Raw genomic sequence first — 21855 nt, 5'->3', positions numbered from 1 at the left:
GGTACCCCTGCCCGTATGGGCCAGTCTTGCCAGACTCTAGGGTTGTGCGCTCATCTCACTCTAGAGGCCGGGAGCCAGCGCTGTCCGCAGACACTTCCGGGTCACGTGGCCAGCGTGACAAGCTGCATCTGGCGAGCCAGCGCAGCACACGGAACGCCGTTTACCTTCCCGCTGGTAAGCGGTCCCTATTTATCTACTTGCACCCAGGGGTGCTTTCGAACTGCTAGGTTGGCAGGCGCTGGGACTGAACGACAGGAGCGCACCCCGCCGCGGGGATTCGAACCGCCGACCATGCGATCGGCAAGTCCTAGGCGCTGAGGTTTTACCCACAGCGCCACCCGCGTCACTCCTGTTACAACAAACCAATCTTCTCTCTGGTTCTTGATCAGAGCTGTACTCAAAAACATCTGAAGGGCAACAAAATGGGGGAGATTACCTGAAAAACGGTGCCTGGCTTTTTCCTCCCAGGATGTTTTGGACATGTTGGTTCTATGCATATTAGCGGCGTTATCCCTGTTACAGTGGCCAAAGAAATTCTTGCACTACACTTTGTGTGTAACTCAGTGCTTGCTTTCTCCAGCAGAGAGGTTATTTGCAAGTAGACAGCATGGGCATAGGCTGGATTTAAGTGCGGGGGGGGGGGGACAGAACACCCACCTGCCCTGTTCAGAACCAAGCTACCTGCAGCATGACTGGTCAGAAGCTATACCTATCGCTCAGTTGGGTTGCCAGTTCTGTTGCTAGAATGCGCCACACAAGTGACTTCAGTATATAGATTTTATTGCATTAGCCGTGTGGCCATAGCATGATATACATAGAAATAACAGCATAACATAAAATGGGGGTGGGGAGGTAAAGGTAGATATCGTCCTGGGCAAATACTTAAGGGGGGGGGGAGGAGATAACAGAAACAACAGGGGATTTAAAACATCGAATGACCGATAGTTCAAGAATAAAAAGACAAAAAACTGCTGAGGCTGGAGGAGGATCATTAAAGGGGTCCTTCAGCTCCTCGGATTTGTCCTAGCTCCATTGTCCTTGTACTATAAAGCTACTTGGAACTTCATCCGATTGTGCAGAGTATCGACTACAGCTGTGGTGTTGAAAAAGAAGTTAGTGCAGCTTTCCTCTTCATCACACTGAGCAGGAAGTTAGCTGTCATCTCGGTGATCCAACAATCAGAATCTTGCAAAAAGAGGGACACTATCCAGGGCTGGATTGGGAGATGAAGCTTGTTCATGAGAGGAGTTAAAAACCGAGATCTTTCATCTGTCCAGTTGGGACAGAAGAGCATTACATGTTCCATAGTCTCCAGGGCCGAGTCATTACAGTTGCATGTTCTGTTTGCGATGGGGACTCTGGAATAACGACCCGACAGAACTGCTGTAGGAAAACAGTTGAGACGGGCACAGGTAAAGGCCCTTCACTTAGCCTCCGAAGAAATTGTGAAGCAGTATAGAGGGATTCCTTCAGGGGGAGGAATAGCTAGGGCTAGGCCTGAACACAAGTGACTTCATTGAGCATATCAATTTCAATAATTCTGTTTATTTCTACTATTAGTTAAGTATTTTTTATTTATTGCCCTCCCCTGGCTACACTCATGGTAAACAGTATAACATGATCATGTGTACAGCAGACTAATGGGTTGAGAATGGACCATCAATCAGTGGAAAAGCCCTTGCTTTGAATTTAAAGGCTTTCCCCACATTGCCCACGACCTTCCAAACCAGAATTTCCCAAAGCTGGGTCTCCAGCTGTTTTGGGACTACAACACCCATCATCCCTGACCGCTGGGGTCCTGCTAGCTATGGAGGATGGGAGTTGTAGTCCAACAGCAGCTGGAGATCCAAGTTTGGGAAACCCTGTATAAAAGTAATATACCTCTTCATCTGAAGGCAGCCCTGTTTAGGGAAGTTTTAAATATTTAATGCTGTATTGTTTTTAACACTTGATTGGAAGCCGCCCAGAGTGGCTGGGGAAACTCAGCCAGATGGGCGGGGTATAAATAATAAATTATTATGATTATGATTATGATTATTATTTTATTATTATTATTCCTCCCTGAACTTAAAAGCCCCAAACGCTACAGAGGACAGCTGCCAACCCTGCCGTGCCCTTTCTGAGTGGGCAAGGCGACCCTGTGAGGCAGCCTCTCTCTCTCTCAAATTTGGTTCCCCAGATATTGTTGGACTACAACTCCCATCATCCCTAGCACCTAAGACCAGCGGCCGGGGGTGACGGGAGTTGTAGTCCAGCAACGACACTTGAGGGTGCCCCCGTTTGAAGCCGTGAGGTGGGAGAAGGAAAGCGCGCGCAGAAGACAGCGGCGTCGGCCTTCCGTCCCGCCCCTCACACAGCGCTACACGTGAAGCGCGGCGGCTCGGCCCACCCACTCGAGCGCGGCGGTTGGCTGGGCCGCGCTAGGCCGCGAGGAGGGGGCCGGGCCGCCTAGGCCTCTCCTGACTGGCGCAGGCGGCGCTCGTGACGGGAAGGCGGAGGCCCGGACCCGCCTCGTCCCCGCCCGCCTCGCCTGCCTTTCCTGCGACTCCTCTTTCCCGTCTGTGCCGACGCCGCTGACTAACCTTCGCCGGCCTCCCTCAGCCGGGTCGCCTCCTCCGTGGTGCTGCCGCGGCGCGTGAGGCTTCCGCCCGAGCCGTCTTTCTGAGGAGATAGAGGCCTGCCTTCTCCCCCCCCCCCCCGGGAAGAGCCCCCCCCCCCGGCCTGCGGTAGTTGCTCCGTCCGGGCAGGCAAGCTGGCTTCCGACGACGACGACGACGGCGCCGCTGCTGCCGCCATGCAGCCCTGCGCCACGACGGGCGGCTCCAGCGACAAGAAAAGGTGCGGGTCTGGGCGGCACGGCTCGCTTCCTTCACACGCCCCCCGCTCCTGGTTTCGGGAAGAGGGCCGGCCCGCCTTTGCTTGCTTGCTTGCTTACCCCGATATTATTAGTATTATTCGTATTGTTTTGTGCCCCCGGAAGCTGAGCGCGCGCGCCGAGTTAGATGCTGGAAGGACAAAAATCCCCTTCCCTCTCTTTCTCTCTTGCTTTCCCACCAGCCTTTCTCCTCCTGTTCTCCCTCCAAGTCAGGCCATTGGGGAAATAATAATAGTAATAGTAATAATATGCTTTCTTCCCACGTCCAAATTCTCTTCCCTTCTCTCCCCGCCGCCGTCTAAATCTGGTTTCTCCTGTTCAAGGTTTCGGATCCCTCTTCATTATCCTTCTCTCTTCTTTTTTATACCTAGCTGCGCTTCAAAGAAGATGCTTTGCCATTTTGCAAAAGCGAGGAGGGGGCGTCTTGGGACGCTCCTTCCATCAGGGTGTTTTTTCTTCTTTTTGGCATCCCTCCTCCAGGGTCCTGTCATCATTTACCTTCCCCATCTATTATTATTATTATTATTATTATTTTATAACGTGGCAAATCTAGCAGAGAAAAAGTGTGTGAGAGAGAATAGTTACTCCCTACTCCTTTATGTCCTTTCTGTGTGTGTGTTCCTGGCAGCGCCCCTTCTTTTCTCTCCCCCCCTTTGTTCTTATCTTAATCCACCCCCCTGTCTCTTTTCTCATTCCTCCTGCTTCCCCATCCTTTCTTCTCCCTGGAGGGTGTTTCACTCTTTCTCCTCTTCTTCTTTCTCTCTCTCCCTTCTCTCTCCCTTCTCTCTCCCTCCCCCCCCTTCCAAAGTGTCCACGTCGCCATTTTGTTGGAGGGGGTGGGGGGGTGAGAGGGTTTTGGGGGGGAATAAAACGAGAATCCAGGATATAGAAAAGTGGAGGGTGCCCTTGATTTGTTAATCAGCTCAACTTTTCTTACAAGATTAATTTTATCTTTGCTGCCTCCCCAGGGTAGACCCCCAACATTTTGAAATTGTTGCTTTAGGCTGAATGTAAAACCTGGCTAGTTTGAAATGAGGAGACTGCAAGCATTGTGGTTGAGATGAGCAGTGTGAGTCCAGTCTCTGATTTCTTAGGCACACACAGACAGGCGAGTTATGTTAATGTGTCTTTGAGTGTTTGTAGATGGATATTAGATGGAGATGAGTCTGCCAGGGCCTAGCTATGATTTAGAAAAAGAATGGTGCTTTGCTGTGGAGCTTTCCAAGTTCTCTGTAACCGAACCATATGGGAAAATGTCAGTTTGAGGAAGGTATAAAATCACTGTTGGTAAGTGGATGGAAATTCCGTGCCTTTGAGTGGATGGAAAGTGAGAGGAAAGTAATGTTTTAAAAGGCGGCCCTGCATCCTGAGACAGAACAGAAAAGTAACGTTTCTTAAGTTCATGATTTTTTCAGAAGAACAGAAATATCTCCAGTGAAAGAGACAAACTGTTCTTTTGTATGCTGCAAAAATAATGACTGTGCAGAGAATAACGCATACAATTCAAATGTTCAAAAATTATTGGAATTGTGTTTCCATTGTTTTTCAAGGACAAATGCTATGACTTTTTTCTTTTTGGTCATTTAGGGAGCATCCTGTAACAAGATCCACTGGGATGAGTGGGTTAGGATCCAGTGGACCTCTGGCTATGCTGAGAGGTTCCTGGTGTAGCCAGCTATGTTGGCTTAACTCCCTCACCCTCTGGTCAGCTGGAGGTATGTCCTTATCTCCCCCATCAAGCCTGGTGGATCTTAAGCTGGTGTAAGCTCAGAAAGAGGAGTATTCTGGGGATGTGATTGGGCCAGAACCGGGGTAGGGGTGGCGGACTTAGACTGGATCCTAAACCCATTCAACCTGATCAGATGACAGACATAAATTAAGCCAGCAAAAAGGGTGGGTTAACTCAAACACAACTTTAAAAGTCTGCTTTCCTTCTGCCAGGCTCAGTTACAGTAGTAGCCCCACTGCTGAATGCAGTTTGGAGTATATTTATACCAGCTTATTGTATATAGGATTGCTCCCTTAGTCTGTTGCAGGTGTAACTTAGTTTTAATTCTAAATGTTGCATTACTTGCCTAACCCTTGAGATGAAACTCGCTGAAAAGTTGAAATAACATAAAAAAAATTCTTGTTGGTATACTGGAAATCACTCTTGTTTTCTGTAAATGTTAGTAAAAGAGGATGCAAGCAGCCTTATATCAAGGGTATCATCAGATTAACTTTTTTGACCTGTGATCAAATATTTTATACCAATACAGTAATCAGTTTCTAGATCAGGGATGGGCAAACCGGCCAGCCAGCATGGTGAATGGTCAGGGATGATGGGAGTTGTTGGATAGTGCACATTGGCTACCCCGTTCTAGATGGTACTTCCGAAGTCTTTCCCCTGTGTTCTGTAACTCCTGGTGTTGTAGTTGCTCTCTATTTGCATCAGGTTCTCCCATCTATTGCTTCAGACTACAAGAGGCAGACTTGTTCTTCTCTGTAGTGGGGATGAGTCACTGAGAATGGAGGACGCTGAGAAAGAGAAACTGCAGCTCTTTCTTTTGGCAAGGGTAGCAGAGGTTATTCTAAACACCAGAATTACCCACATATTTCCCTTAATTGCTGGTTCCCGTGGCATGTTCAGAACGAGTTGGATCTTCCTTTGGTAATTACCTTGGATTTCCAAGTGATAAGATCCTGTAGTAATTTGCAGGTGTGTAGTAAGGTTTGCCATTAGATATTTGTGGAGATTGGGTGGTCATTTTTTTATTATTTTTAAATTCGACACCAATCCTTTTCCTGGTGGATTAAGTTTCTTAATCTCCCATTGGCAGAAGGCAGTGTTTGTTTATATTGATAGCAATGCCATTTTTGCAATTTGAGACGGTTAAATGAGTTCAAGCTGTAACATTTCTTGCTGTTTAAATGGTGTTACTGGGACTGGATAAAACACTCACTACACCGTAATACCTTCAGATCTTGGAGAAGCGTAATCTCCCTAAAATTGACCAGTGGCTAAGAAGAGGGTGGGATGGCATGGTTGTGAACAGAATTATATGCCAGAAATGATGTGGGAAGAGAACAAACAATTCAGACTTCTCAACAAAATTGGTGGCTTTTATTATGGTTTGGAATAAAAACATTAATTATACAACAACAATAGATATTCTTGGCATGATATAACTGGATCATATTTGTTTTAAAATAGAATGTTTGATATGATATACAATCAGACGAAAATATGCTTTTTTAAACTTTTAACTATGAGTGTGACCAAACTGTGGGAGGCAGTGGAAGACAGGAGTGCCTGGCGTGCTCTGGTCCATGGGGTCACGAAGAGTCGGACACGACTAAACGACAACAAACTTTAACTGTAAATGGATACATGTACACAAGTAGTTAGTATACTTGATAAGAGTGTAAATTGTACAGGTATAACTATTAGGAAGCAAAGTTTGGCTGTGCTCACGAGGATATACAGCTAATGTGTTGATCTTGTGCAAAGATTAAATTGCTTGTCTCTGATGTGTTCAAAAATACATTGTTTTAATGTCATCATGGGATGGTCTGATATGAAATTGCCTTGCTTCGTGTGGCCAGAAAGGTGATTGTGGGAAGACCACAATTTTAAGGCATGAAGAAGAACTCCTGGTGTCTACAAACTTCCCTGGTTTAGAGAAAACAGTAGATGCATTGCAGCTCCTATCTTTAGAGAGCAGCCTTGTGTGTTGAAATCTGGTGCTGCGCATTCCTCTCCTGGGTCTTGGTGTGAACATTCAGTTTGTAATTAAAGAGGGTAGGTGAGACCTGTTTGCTTTTCTGTTAAGGGCTGTAGTTATTTATGCTGGTGTGGAGAGTTCTACAAAAACAAACAACCCACCACATACAAAGGAAGGTAACTACAGATTCTCTGAGAGGAAACTCTGGATTGTTTTGTAAGGTTCACAGGCATCAGTTATGTTCTCTGGAAATGCCTTTCCCCAACAATAAACTTAATTACACAAATGTAGTATGAAACCTGCAACCCCTCTGGATCTTGCTTAGAAGCCACATAAATGATTTATTCATGTAAATTTCGTTAGTGTTTAAAAGGTTTCCTCATGCCCAACACACTTCTAAATGCTGTATGTTCTATAGGTGAAGGTAAAGGGACCCCTGACCATTAAGTCCAGACATGGATGACTCTGGGGTTGTGGCGCTCATCTCGCTTTATTGGCTGAGGGAGCCGGCGTACAGCTTCCTGGTCATGTGGCCAGCATGACTAAGCCACTTCTGGTGAACCAGAGCAGCGCATGGAAACGCCGTTTACCTTCCCGCCAGAGCGGTACCTATTTATCTACTTGCATTTTGATGTGCTTTTGAAATGCTTGGTTGGCAGGAGCAGGGACCGAGCAACGGGAGCTCACCCTGCTGCGGGGATTCGAACCGCCGACCTTCTGATTGGCAAGCCTTAGGCTCTGTGGTTTAACCCACAGCGCCACCCGCGCCCCTTGTATGTTCTATAGAGGTGTGCAAATAGCTGTTACTTTATGCTGATACTGTTTTTTTTAGCACACATCAGGACTTTCGACTCCAGGTCATTAGTGCTGGAGTGGGATGAAAGTATATGATACAGGAGATTCAGATGTCCTTACAAACAGCTATGGGCTCCCCAGAATTGAACTCCTGGGGAACTCCTGTGCAAGAGGGTTTTATCCCCTTTCTCCAGTCTCTTACCCGGGGGGGTGGGGGGAAGCAGTTTGAGGGGACAGATGGACAAAGTGATTTGATCAAGGAAACAATATAGGAGGAAGAGTTAGTCTCCCTCCCACTAGTGCCCCAATCCCCCCCCCCAATTGCTTCTTATTTCAAGAAGGAAAGCTGCTCAGAACTGGTCATAGGTTTCCCATGTTCTGCCCCATAGGCATCTCTTTGACTAAGATTGTTTGGCAAAGATATGAACACAGTAGCATTTGTATTGAAGCCTAGGTGCAACTGTACTTGCTTCAGGGGTCTGATTACCTTTGTCACATCAATGCAGCTTTGAACCAGCTCTTTGCTTTCCTTTGCTATCGTCTTTTGGGGGCTAGCGAATATGAGAAGTCTAAAGGGGGAAGCTGCAAACAGGAGTGTCTGACAACGTTGGTTAAGCAGGGAATGATGATACTGTTGCATTCGAAACATTTGCGGGCTTGCTGCCAAAGGCTTGTCCTTGTTTGCAACAGCCTCCTGCCCTCTGTGGCTTCCTTCCTTCCTTCCTTCAGGAAGCACCCAGTGGGCGAGAAGGAAAAGGCACTGGTTTCCTTGCAACCCCAGAGATGGAATTAGCTTCCGGCTTGATACTTAGCTGGGCACATGATCTTCCTGAGGCGTTCTTCTGTTCTCGTCCATAAGAACATTAGAACTGCCTTGCTGGATTAGACCAATGTTCTGTTTCCAGTGACCAGCCCAGGGGTAGGCAACCTAAGGCCTGGGGGCCGGATGCAGCCCAATCGCCTTCTCAACCCGGCGTGTGGACAGTCCGGGAATCAGCGTGTTTTTACATGAGTAGAATGTGTCCTTTTGTTAAAAATGCATCTCTGGGTTATTTGTGGGGCATAGGAATTCATTCAATTTTTTATTTTATTTTTTCAAAATATAGTCCGGCCCACCACATGGTCTGAGGGACGGTGGACCGGCCCATGGCTGAAAAAGTTTGCTGACCCTTGGACCAGCCAGATAAGAGGGCTACACCTTGCTTTGAAAATCTACTTGTGCTAAGAGGCTAACTCTGAAAAGAATGAGTACTTCTTGGATTCAGAATCAGCTGAAAATGAAGTCTGTTTTGTGCACAGATTTAAGGGGTTGGCCTTAATCATGAGTAAAGGCTAGGGGGTGAGGTTTTCCCAGGGAAGGGTTGTGGGAGAGGAGTGTGTATTCGTAAGGGTGGCTTCAGATTTGTAACTTGCTGTTATTGAAAAGTCAGTATCACTACTGTACTGGATAGTAACCTGAAATAGTTGATTTGCATTAAAAGAAAACAGAGGTTAAGAGTGTGCATCTCTCCTGCTCAGAATGGTCAAGGGGTTTTCCAGCTTGAAGATGAGCTTTAATGATAAGGTTGTTAAATAGCCCTGTCTTTTAGAATGGACATGGGATATGAAGAGTTGTTGTGGAATTTATCTTTTGGGCATCTGGGTAGCTAACTCTGATAGAAAGAGGCTTTTGTGGCATCATTGATGCCTGCTCTACATTAAGTATTTAAAATCCATTAGAATTGCAGGTTTTAATTACCAGTATGACTTTTGTAAATTATAAATCAACAAAGACAGTACTGTTCTCAATACCTGATATGAGACTAGATATTTACTGTACATAAAGTGGAGTGGCTTCTTTGAAACACACTGTCCCCATCTGTTCTCCAGAATCTTAGAACAGTGTATACTCTAATCACCTATCAGATTTCCAGTTTCATATTCTGGAGCACAAGAGCTGGATTTGGGGGGGGGGGTTCTTTTTGCTAATTGGCAAACACTTTGTTGATGTTTAATTTTACTGTTTGCTATTATATTCTAATGGATTATTGAATATTGCTTTATTTGATATAAGTTATTCATTTTAGAGTTATTGTGACTTTTAAATATTGGATTGTTACTATTAATTTTTGATGTTTTATTATGTTTTTATATGTTTTGGAAGCCATCCAGAGTGGCTGGGAGGATAATAATAATAATAATAATAATAATAATAATAATTAATAAATATATATATAATGAATAGCATATAATAAACATTTAATAATAAATAATGGATAGCATTCTTTTCATCCCTGCTTTAGTTTGAAAAATAAGCTGCTTGATGCCAGTTGTGGATTTGTGCCAAGTATGCCAGAGATCCAAAGAAGTACTTTAGGCCTGCCCAAGGGTGTGGGCATATGTTTTTGAATTTGAACAATGGACAACACCATATAACAAATTATCTTGAATAGCCCTCACTATTTCAGATGCATTTTTCTGTGTTCATGGATGGACAAGCAGGCAGCCTGGCTGCTGTTTGAAAAGATGGATCCCCTTCACTGCATGGAATTAACTTTGTGGTTGTTTGGAACTTGTAATGTGCACACACAAACACACAATGGTGAGATATGGTGAAGAGAAGGTATCATTATGGGATCATAATTTTCTGTGCTTGAGAAACAGTACCATATGACACCTTACTTAAGAATAAACTGGCTAATAATCAAACTGATGGAGCATAGTTCCTAAATGGTAGTCCAGCCTTTCAAATTAGTCCACAAATGTTACTTGGCTTCCCTACCCAAGTTAGCCGTGGCAACTAGTTTCTTGATAATTTGTGTTCTGATGTTTGTGTACATTGAAGGTACCAGTTTTGATTACCACATGGTTACTGTTTTTAAAATTTAAATGGACGTCTTGAAGGTAGATAGCAACTACAGTACTGTTCAAATAATGTTGCACACGTGAGGCTAGAGCTGTGAAAAAGATCTATTGTAGAAAGGCTTTGGTTCTGGAAGAAGAGCATATTTGCGACACGTGGCTCTGGCGTCACTATAGTTCCCAGCCTTTGATAAATGAAGTGTGCAGTTAGTTTAGATGTGGAGAAGATTCTGGCTTAACTTTAATGTTTGCATTGCAAATTTATGTGAGTTTTTTCTTTCATGATAATAGTTTGGTTGCTGAAGGGAACGTTGAGATCTAGTAGATCTGCCTTGATAATTTAGGAGAGAAGTTTTGGTGATTTTTTTTTTCTTCCCAAGGAAGTTTCAAATTAGGTTATGGTAGAGTTGCAGAAAGCCGCTTAGAAATTGTGAGATTCTATTCCATTTTAAACAGTTTTGTTCTGTGTTCTGAACCAAACCATTAGAAAATGCAGTGAAGCCTAAGTAATTTAGGCTAGGGAATAGGATTCACAATGGGTTGTTGGACTAGATAAACCTTTGTTCTGAACCAGTAGGGCACTGGATATGTTCTGAAGCTGAAGTTTGAAAAACACTGGTTGACTGAAGTAGGTGTTGGGAATCTGCTTGGCTCTGAGAACTTCCATAGGCTTCCCAGAAACGAATCCATAAATCCAGGCATGCTGAATGAAGTATGGGATCAGTGCTTGTGTTTCCTTTCTGGCACACTGTCTAGGGCCAGCAGGGATTGGGAACCTTTTCCTGTCTAATGGAACCTTTTCCTTTCTAATGGCTCTTGGCCAGCCCTTGGGACACACGGATGTCAGCAGCCAAAAAAATCTGAATGTGGCCAGAGTGGGCTGGGCCATCTCTTGTGCACATAGACCCATCCCTTCACTTTTCTGCAATTCACATCAGCAGAAACCAAGATCATTCATTCCCTTTATTCCTCTCCTCCTGCTCAAGTCACAGCCCATACACAGGTGAAATCTCTCCTTCTGTAATCAGTTTGTCTTGTTCCTCACACTTTCTGCCCCAGGGGCCGCTTGTTGAGGTTCTTGCTTGTGTTGAGTAGGGGTGAATAGCCTTGTGGGGTTTTTTATGGTATAACAGTTTTCAGTGTATTTGTATTGATTTACTGGATACCTTGTTATTATTATTAATTTTTTTTATTTAAAGCTTTTTCAGCTATACAAAATAAAGTGAAAAAAGAGAAAGAGTGCAATATATGCACACACACACACATGCATGTGCATTCACACACATATATGCATATGTATATATGCTAATACATATATGATTATTAATGAGCCTCTTGGGCTTGCTGATCGGAAGGTCGGCGGTTTGAATCCACGTGACGGGGTGGTCTCCCGTTTCTCTGTCTCCGCTTCTGCTAACCTAGCAGTTCAAAAGCGTACCAGTGCATGTAGATAAATAGGTACCGCTGTGTCAGGAAGGTAAACGGTGTTTCCATGTGCTCTGGTTTCCGTCACGGTGTTCCACTGCGCCAGAAGCGGTTTAGTCATACTGGCCACATGAACCGGAAAGCTGTCTGTGGACAAACACCAGCTCCCTTGGCCTGAAGCGAGATAGGCACTCTTGACTGGACTTAACCATCCAGGGTTCTTTTAATAACCTACTATATTCTGTATGAACTTGCTCCAAATATCAATATATTTATCCAAGCAAAGTTTGTGTCTATAAGCAATCCATTCATATGTTGCAAGTGCTGTCATGTCTTCAATCCATTGATTAAAGGAGAGCATATTTTTGTTATTCCAACTCATGAATAACACAGCTTAAAAGTTTGGCTGTGACTGAGTGGGAAGAAGGAAAATTCTCACTAGCAGAGTGCTTCAGAAATTGCTATTTTTAAGCCCCATCCAGCCCTCCTCATCCCATATCTATGTAGACCAGCCGCACAGAGTCTGGATTATTTACTGTATATGTAACCAAGCAGGAACTTCTTCTTACAAAGCTGTTAATGCTAGTAACGTGAGTGGAGTATTTCAGGCAGCCGTGATCTCACAGCACTTCCAGAATTATTTGCAGCACTCAAAACTGGTAATACAACTGAGCACTCCTGGAACTGCACAAAGAGTTAACAGCTGTTAATGCTGGTGAAAAGATGATCCCACTTGTTAGTAGTTCCTCATCCTTGGTCTAGGTCATGGGTTGATAACCTGTGGTATGCAGCATTCCTGGGCAGGATGCAGGATTACATAATCCAAGTTTACTCCTTGCATTCAGAATCAACTACATAAACACTCTAGTTTCTAGGGGATTTCATTTTAAACAGACATTCTGCATTTTACTCAGTTGTCTAGACTTTTAATTGTTAAAAAATGAAAGTCTGTTCATTTGTTGGGACATATTGAACAACTTGCCATATGTATGTCTGCATACAACTTTTTAAATCCCTGCAAGATTAAACATTGCAAAGTTAAAATATGGAATGCAGAAGCTATCGGTTAGATGGCTGTTTTGTTTTTTAATGAGTAGGCAGTCATAGTTATGTGATTTGTGAAGGTAGAAGCTTTTAAAGGGATGGTTGTCAGTACAGTGGTACTTCGGTTTAAGAACAATCCTGTTTACGAGCAATTCGGTTTACGGACTCCTCAAAACCGGAAGTAGTGTCCCGCTTTGAGAACTTTACCTCGGTCTAAGAACAGAATCCGAATGGTGGAAGGGCACTGGCGGCGGGAGGCCTCATTAGGGAAAATGCGCCTCACTTTAAGAACGGACTTCCAGAACGGATAAAGTTCATAAACCAAGGTACCACTGTATGTCTAGAAAACTTGTCCATTGCCATTGTTGCATCATCATGCTGCAGCAAAGACTGGTATGCTTTTTACCAGATGATTAGTTTAGACTGGCAATCATTACTTTTGTCAGTATGCACACACTCTAAATGTAACTCTTGGAGCTTCAAGGCATTTTTAGAAATACAGGTTAGCCCACTCCAAGGAGCTCCAAATCAGGATGGCAAAGTGGGGGAAAGATGGGAGCAAAGTGAAAGGACACAAGGATACTGTAGTTGTGGCCTCTGTGGTCAGCCAAAACAAAGGGATAGGACCACAGACTCCTACTTTCTGTTTGCTAGAATGCCTGCTCATCCAGACCCTCGTCTGAGTTTTATTTTCAAATGCTAACCTACAGCGAGCTGTGAACCAGCTTTGCCCCATCCCTATGAGATCTGGCAACAGCCAATGTAATTCAACAATAGCTGTAACAAGTCTGTCCTTCAGCATACCCGGAAGTGGATAGTAAATGATGGAAGGAGAGATGGGAATCAGAAGAATTCTCTATCCATGGTAAAATCCCTTCTTGCTGATAGGGAAGGATCTGCGCCACCCCCCAATACACAACTAAACTTGTCAGTGGTCCTCCAAGGAGGGGATGGAAGGAACAGCTTCTGCTTGAATCAGAGAATGAAGTGCGGAGCACTAATGGAGCTTCACTGACTCTCTAGTTCTGTGATGGCACTTCCCAGTAGGAATAGCAGTATCATGGTCCTGCTGATTGTTGGTATCACTCTGTAAATAAACGGTGATGATAATTATAATAATTGAACTCATTTCTGACCTCTGAATTTAGGTTCATCAGCCCCTTCTTCCTTTTTATTAGTGGGATTTTTTGTTTGTTTCCACTGTAACAAGCAGCCTGACAAAGCCATCTTCACCCCTGGAAGATGGGACCCAAAGTGCTGGGCTATACTGCATCTTTCAAAGGAACCTCTCATCAGCCTGCTTCTGTCTGTGAAGCCTGCTGTGAGGTCCTGGTACCCACAGTCTCATAACATTAGCTATATATTTATAGTTTCCTCTTTGCAACCATATGAGATAGGAAGTTGACAGATAAATAACAAAGTCTTTGGAAGCTGTGTGTATGTGTTTGAGGAATACATTCACAACCTCACCAAGGTTGCCTGTGTCGTCTTTTTGAGGCTCTCTGGAATCCTAACCCGAGGAACATTTGATATCTAGTTGTCCCCTGATGGTCTCATTTTGTATTTAAGTACAAAATACACATATCCTTAAAAGCCAGAAAGAATGAAATACTAGATAAAATGCTAAGGAAAAATCAAGACAGGTAGCTGGGGGAAAAAAAACAGTTATAAGCCAGATAAATTGATATTTTTTGGATCAATTTTTGTTGGTGAAAATGTGTGTAATCAGTTTTAGTTAAAAGTAATTATTGTTGGGATATAACATGCAGTAAATAGAATAACAAGCACAACAACCGTTCCATTCTACCTGACAGTTACCTGAACTCTAAAGCTTGCATACTCTTTCAATAAACTGGTCCAGAAAAATATTACGTTACCTATTTTGTGTATCCCATTCCCTGGAGTTTCAAAGGAACTCTAGTTTTTGCCACTGTACTATAATTTCTGGCGAATTCCCACTTCCTCTAGGCCCTAGCCCAGCCCGATACAGTAACACCTTACTTACAGGCAACTGCCGAGAAAAGAATACACAATACCAGTGAATTGTGTGGTGGTTTTCCTGAAGCCAGATAACCTACAGAGGGCAAATTAGTGCTGCCTCTTATTTTGTAGGCACTGAAGCTTGGTTATCTGATTATTTGTTGAAAGCTGCTTTGAGCTTGTGTAAAGGTTGCCTGTGAATGTGTTATTTTTAAAAGAATTGTCTTGTTTACAGGGCATACTTTTTCGAGAGTTGTCTTGTTTACAGGACACATTTTTTGGAGAGCAACTTAACGTTTTGAGGTGTTAGGATAAAAGCGCAAGAGTCCTTTAAACGGACTGCCTGGAAAAAAAATAGCAGAAGGAATAAGTTTTCCTCTGTTTATGCAGGTGGACTATTTTGTTTGGGCATCTGAGTTGCTTGTTTTGAGGTACAGTGGTACCTCGGGTTGAGTACTTAATTCGTTCCAGATGTCCGTACTTAACCTGAAACTGCTCTTAACCTGAAGCACCACTTTAGCTAATGGGGCCTCCTGCTGCCGCCGCAGCACGATTTCTGTTCTCATCCTGAAGCAAAGTTCTTAACCTGAAGCAATATTTCTGGGTTAGTGGAGTCTGTAACCTGAAGCGTATGTAACCCGAGGTACCACTGTATTCTCCAGCACTAATGTGAATACTTGCTTAATGGTGGTGCATTTGTCTAATTTACAATTGTCATATAATATGATTGTATACCTCTCAAATCACCAGGAGACTTAATCCCCATGGTTGACTTCAGTGAGACTACTTTGGAGTAATTAATTTTGTGGATTGCAATCTTTGGTTTGTGACTTGATCACTAAGCATAAATCACGAGCTGCCTTTTCATTAACCCTTCATTGCACCTGCACATTTATCTTTTTGGAATAAAACACTTAGAAGCAAAACAGTTCAGTAGTCAGGCTTGAGTATCTGAAGCATTTAAAATTTAGAGTCCAGATCTTACAGCTTTGTTGTTGTTTTTTAACCTTCCCAACTGCTTCACTTATAGTGTTAGGTTTTGCGGTCCCTGGAAGCAGCTATATGATGTTGCAGGCTGGAATTATTTAGCTATACAGTATATATCAAACCTAATAGTGGGAGAAGTTTTGGGACACAGTAGTACATGTGAGTTTGATAATGTTGGTAAGGCAAGCAAATGGGGCAAGCCGTAGTTCCCAACATTGCTGCATAAGGAGTGCCAGATGCAGTATTTACTCAGCAGGAAGAAATGGCATAGGCTGTGCAAGTTCTATCCTTCATGGTTCTGTGCTCAGGCTTTCAGTTTTTGGAAAATATTCCTACTTTGTGATCAAAAACATTTGCCACTCTGATTTCTCACTGTTGAACCCTGCCCACACTCCCTTAGAAGTATATGCAGAGTCAGGTTACTGCTATTCTAGCAAACATCCTGTAAATTAAAAAAAAGGTAGTTCTCAAGAAATTTGGCTCCATCATTTACAATTTCTACTAAGGGACTCAGCAACCACATAAGACATTCTGTGGAATTTAAGCATGGTTTACCATAAAAGCAAAAATAAATTTTGTCATTTGACTGCAACCATAAATATTAGATAAGGACATTGATAACTTCTTTCTGTTGGCTTTTTTTCTGAGTTGGATTCCTGTAAGAGATTAAAACCAGTGTTAGAAACGCAGATATATAATCTAAGCAACAAATACAGCAGTGTTTCTGTGAGACGTATGTGCACACTGATTACAGCTGATTGGTTGGACAGGACTTCAGAAATATGAGTTGTCATCTTGTTCCTTCAACTTCCCAAGCTGCCTTTGTACCTTTGATCTTTTATTTGTTGGGGGCTTCTACAGTTGCCATTTTATAAACTTGAAAAGACAGGCCTTTTATATGAAAGCAGATATACATGTAACTCTTGTCAAGTCTCTCTTTTTTTAAAATGTTTATCTACCCTGGGAATTGTACTTGAGCTAAGCCTGAAAAACAGCTTAAATTATATTTAGTTAAAATAAAAAATTATAGTTGAGTAGCACCTTAAAGGTAAAGGAACCCCTGACCTTTAGCCGAGTCGTGGACGACTCTGGGGTTGCGGTGCTCATCTTGCTTTACTGGCCGAGGGAGCCGGCGTACAGCTTTCAGTTACCATGCACACGAAAGTAAGCACACGAAAGCAGATACCTATAACAAACTTAGTTGCTCTCTAAGGTGCTACTGGACTATTTTTTTATTTTTTATTTCGACTACATCAGGCCAACACGGCTACCTACCTGAATTTATATTTAGTTAGTTTATGGCGGGTGGCGCTGTGGTTGTTAGCCGCCCTGAGCCCAGCTTCGGCTGGGGAGGGCGGGATATAAATAAAAAATTATTATTATTATTATTAAACCACAGAGCCTAGGGCTTGCTGATCAGAAGGTTGGCAGTTCGAATCCCCGCAACAGGGTGAGCTCCTGCTCCTGCCAACCTAGCTGTTAGAAAGCACGTCAGAGTGCAAGTAGATAAATAGGTACCATTCCGGTGGGAAGGTAAACATCGTTTCTGTGCGCTGCTCTGGTTTCGCCAGAAGCGGCTTAGTCATGTTGGCCACATGACCCGGAAAAACTGTCTGTGGACAAACGTCGGCTCCCTCGGGCAGTAAAACAAGATGAGCACCGCAACCGGACCTAATGGTCAGAGGTCGCTTTACCTTTACCTAGTTTGTGTATACACCCCAGGCCACTCTCAGGCCCCCACTGAGACAGAACGGCCCAGAGATTCATCTCTACACACCCTCAAGGCTGTGCTATTCCTAGATATTTGAGCTCTTTTCCTATCAGTTTCTTAATCACCCTACACTCTTTCTCCAAGCTTTCTGCATTTACCCTTATTTTGGTGCTTCATCTAGCTTTCACAGGCCCTGCCCCAGACCAAACAAGCATCCAGTTCCTGAAGATAGGCTGCGGCCAACCCTCCTTGCTTTTCCTTTTCACAAATGGCCAGATTGCACTTAATTAACCATCTGTTTTATTGGCTAGTTTTACATGTTGGGAAAAGAGGAACACAGAGCTTCAGAAATGAAGCTCAAAACCATGTGATACTGGAAACTGCATGTGAAGACTTGGAACAGGAGTGATTATTTCCTGGTTTTTATACATAATTACTGTAAAATGGAGATGGGAAGAGTTTTCACAGGATAAAAATGAGACTACTGGCAAGGCCAATCTATGTGTGTCTAAAAATGTAATATTTTGTGTTTTATTTTTATAAGTGGTTGTATATGAATTTCACTTGCAAAAAAATATGGCAAGGGTGATGATAGCTTAATTATTTTGAATAACTTTTAGAACAGAGGATAAAGTAACATAAAGTAATCTGCAATAAAGGAAACACTTTTAAGGCGTTGTATAATGAAGCAGGTGGTGCTAATATATAATATTGGTGGAGATAGTTCCTTTCAGCAGTGTTTAGATGATCATCACGGCATTTCTTGGTAATCATACTAAATGTATAGTAGCAGTTGTTTCAGAATCCAGTATTGGCAGAGCATAAGTGCTGTTTACATGTATTTTATAAATAGAGGACTTAATTACTATTGTTGCTGTTCCAGTGAGGGCATTAAGTCCTCAATCAGGAAGACCACCCATGGAATCAGAAAATTACCACTCTGGGAGTGTACACACAAACAATAACAGTGAAAAAAGGTCACCACCAGTATCAATTCTTTTTTATTTAGCCATTATATAGGGACAAGCAGCCAAACTGAAAAACGTCTGCAGAAGTCAGTTGCTGTTAAACCATAATCCCTCTGTGAAGCTTAAGATGTGGTCTTCTTCACTGCCTGGTAAGGGCATTAAGACCTGCAAATGGAACCTGGTTAGTTAGATTTGTCATGGCCTGATGAATGTCAGCTTGTAGTAACATGGAGGTGGGCTTTTTCTCTGGTGCCACCAGTATTGTGGCATGCTCTGCCTGCTGAGGCCCCATTGGTATTGGCAGTCGGTCACCCTTGAAGATGCGCTTCTTCAGACTAGCATTTCTTCCTGTTAGATATTTAATTTTGGATGTTTTAATGTAGTTGTTTTACTGTGTGTGTGTGTGTTAATTATGGATACCTGTAGTTTATAATTGGCTTTATTCTTACTATTTTGCTGTTGGATTTTGTCTCTCATCTGCCTTGGTAGCTTTTCTTGAAATAAAATGCAATATATTGATAATTCTTTTTACTACTAAAATTACTATTAATAGTACAGCAGCAACATTGGGCTAAATCAGAGATAGCAAATATGATGACTTCCAGATGTAGTTGGACTACAACTCCTTACATCGTTGACCATTGGCACTGTGGGCTGGGGCTGCTGGAAGTTAAGAGTCAAATATCATCTGGGGGGCTCCAAGTTGGGTACCGCTGTGCCAAACAGTATGCATGCTGGTTGATGAGAATGGTCTCAAGTATAAGGTTTGCATTATTGTCTGAAAAAGCCCTGAGCAAAGTAGAGGTAACCTAGAGCTGAGAGCGAATAGAAAAACAAGACTTTTGTTTTTAATAAGACAGATGAAACCACAGGTGGAACATTGACAAATCTTGAGTGCTACCCTGTACTCATCATAACTTATTATTGGCAGATCCCTGTGTGCATGCCACAATTCTGCAGGAGTGCAGAGAAAACACCAAATGTGGAAGTGGCCACAGAGCTCTTGCTTCCTGATAAACTCTGCTTTTGCCTTTTACTGATGGTGGTGGTGGTTGTTAGAGAGGAGTCTTCAAGCCTTATGACTGTGAATGTTGCCTTGAACACTTGTATGCAATGTTTTCTCCTTATGGAAGCCTTAAATGTGGTTGAATAAGATACTGGCAGTGGGGTGTGTGTGTGTGCAAGGCCCTGGATGGCTGTTTGCAAGGAGAAACAGCATGATGTACGCACAGCCCTGGCTATCATTAAAAAGTTAGCAACAGTCTATTCCAGGGCTGGGGAGCCTGGGGCCCCACAAATCTTACTGAAGTCCAGCTTTCAGTATGGCCAGGGGACAGGAATGATGGGAGTTGTAGTTTTACCCTATCTGTAGGACCACAGGCTCCTCAGCCCTGGCATGGTTTCAGTCCATTCTCCACGCTCCCATGATTTCAGTAACGAAAGGACCCCCAAGGTAGCTTATAAATAGAACAAAGCATAAAACTATACTATATCTCCTGCATCATGAATCCCTCTTCAGTTTGTGCTGTGGATAAACAACATTCCTCTGGTAAATATGCTTCAAGTCATGAGTTACCTTGACAGGACTCCAAGGCAGTAGGAAGTTGTACAAATCCTGCCGACCTAGTTCTTTGTGTAACTTGGGGAGCTGCCATCCGCATTGTGTTTGTGACACAGGAGTGCTTCTGCCTGTCAATAGTTATGTCTAAAAACACGATGTGGAAAGAGTAATGTAAGCTGTGTTCAAGAAGGGTACATTGACTGACGGGTGTTGCCAAAGGCAGGAGAAGCAGATGTTGCCAAGAGAGATGGGAGCGGCTTGGCAGCATCCACAGGGTGTGGGCCAACCCTTTCCAACAGACACAGCAGCGAGTTCTGAGGAATCCAAAATGAATCAGGCCTGCCTGCAAGTATTTGGCTATTTAAAACAACCCGATGAACTTCAACTTTCCACCCAGAAGATACTGTTCCTTCTCTCTGCCAATTCATTTCCTTCCCCACTGCCATTTTTCTCCCATTTCTTTGAACCGCTAGCCTTTTAAAAAAGCCCTTTCCTACCTTCCTACTCTTCTCTCTTTTGACATGCTGTGTTCCCAAACCCCAGCTGCACCTCGTCTTACAGCTTTGCTTTTTATTTCTCCCCTCCAAACCCAGATTGGAGCATCTCTGCGAATCACAGTTGACGATCCTTACTATTAGAGCAGTTTAGTCACTGTCAGAAGGACTTTTCTGCGAGCCCCACACCTCTGCAACATTGCCACAGCTTATTCAGTTGCTGCAAGAGGTGCCAGTGGCATATAATATATGAAGCAACTTCCAGACCCTTATCGGAGGGCGGGATATGACTCTAGCCATATTGTTACCATGAAACATCAAATAACATTTCTCGTGCTTTTTATATGGGCTTCCTTGCCAGTATTTGAAACTCTGGTATAAGCTAGATGCCAAACAGCACCTTAAACCTAGGTTGTGCTTGCCACAGTGGAATGTCTTGTTTGTCAGGGGGTTGGAATAGATGACCCTCGAGGTCCCTTCCAGCACTACAGTTCTACGATTCTATGATCTCAGCTATATTGTAGCTTTCTCTTACATCAATTCTCTTGTCCCAGTATGCAAGAAGAAGAAACACACAAAGTGGAAATGGCAATGAACCATGAACTAAGACAGAAGTTTTTAAATGCTGATTGCTGGGTTCCATTTGGGTGGCTTGTGGAAAGCAGTCGTGTGTGTGTGTGCGCTTGCGCACTTCTGAAATACCACTTGTTGGAAGCTGCAAGAGAAATTGCCTCCTCTTAAATGTTGTAATAGCTTTATGAATAGGCTTATTAGTAGCCTTTTGAAGTTACCGTAAATATTTCATTTGACTGAATTGTGTATGTGTGTGTGTTTCATCACAATCTGATAGAAGTGGCGGTTAATCACATCTAAATTAATTTAAGTGCTTGCTGCACTAGATCATTTTAGTGGGTCTGGCTTCATCGTTGAAACAGATGGGTTGTGCAGCTGAGATGCTTGATGGATCCCTCCTTGGTACACTGAATCAATTGATTGCTGGCAACCTTGCTCATAATTCAGGTAGCAATATGTGATATTTTAGGAATAGTTTTATTAATAACCACGTAGCTCTTTTTATAATACTACTTGAGTGTTCAGAGTGTTGAACCATATTTACAGCCTTGTAAGGCAGATGTGGGGGAACATTTCACCCTCCTCATGTTTGCTGAACTGCAGCTCCCATCAGCCCCAGCAAGCATGGCCAATGGGTATTGTAGTTAAGCAATATCTGGAGAGCCGAAGAGTCCCCACACTTGTTGTAAGATAAGATCTATATTAACATAAGCTGTGCAGGATCAGACAAAAGACCCATCTCATCTGTCAGGTTTACCACACTGGTAATGTTGTCACCTAGAGAACCTAGATTTGTAGGCCTATTAATTAATTAATAAATGCCTCCTGGAAAACCTCCAGAGCTGGCTATTAATTTTATGTATTTATTTCAATAATTCATATGTTCTGAGAGAGTCT

At 43.2% G+C, this 21855-nt stretch overlaps 1 protein-coding gene across 1 annotated transcript in view; it reads left to right on the top strand.

Moving 5' to 3' along the window:
• Positions 1 to 2213: 2213 nt before the first annotated feature.
• HIF1A (hypoxia inducible factor 1 subunit alpha) overlaps positions 2214 to 21855 on the top strand; it is a 47917-nt gene continuing 28275 nt past the window's right edge. The window contains exon 1 of the mRNA XM_083622221.1: positions 2214 to 2838. Within this exon, the coding sequence (XP_083478347.1) occupies positions 2795 to 2838 (44 nt within the window). The 5' untranslated portion in view covers positions 2214 to 2794. The remainder of the gene's footprint in view (positions 2839 to 21855) is intronic.

Source organism: Podarcis filfolensis, assembly GCF_964270895.1.
Source record: "Podarcis filfolensis genome assembly, chromosome: 1".
Lineage (NCBI taxonomy): Eukaryota > Metazoa > Chordata > Lepidosauria > Squamata > Lacertidae > Podarcis > Podarcis filfolensis.
The sequence above is the reverse complement of the archived record's forward strand: the minus strand, read 5'-3'. Positions and strand labels throughout refer to the sequence as shown.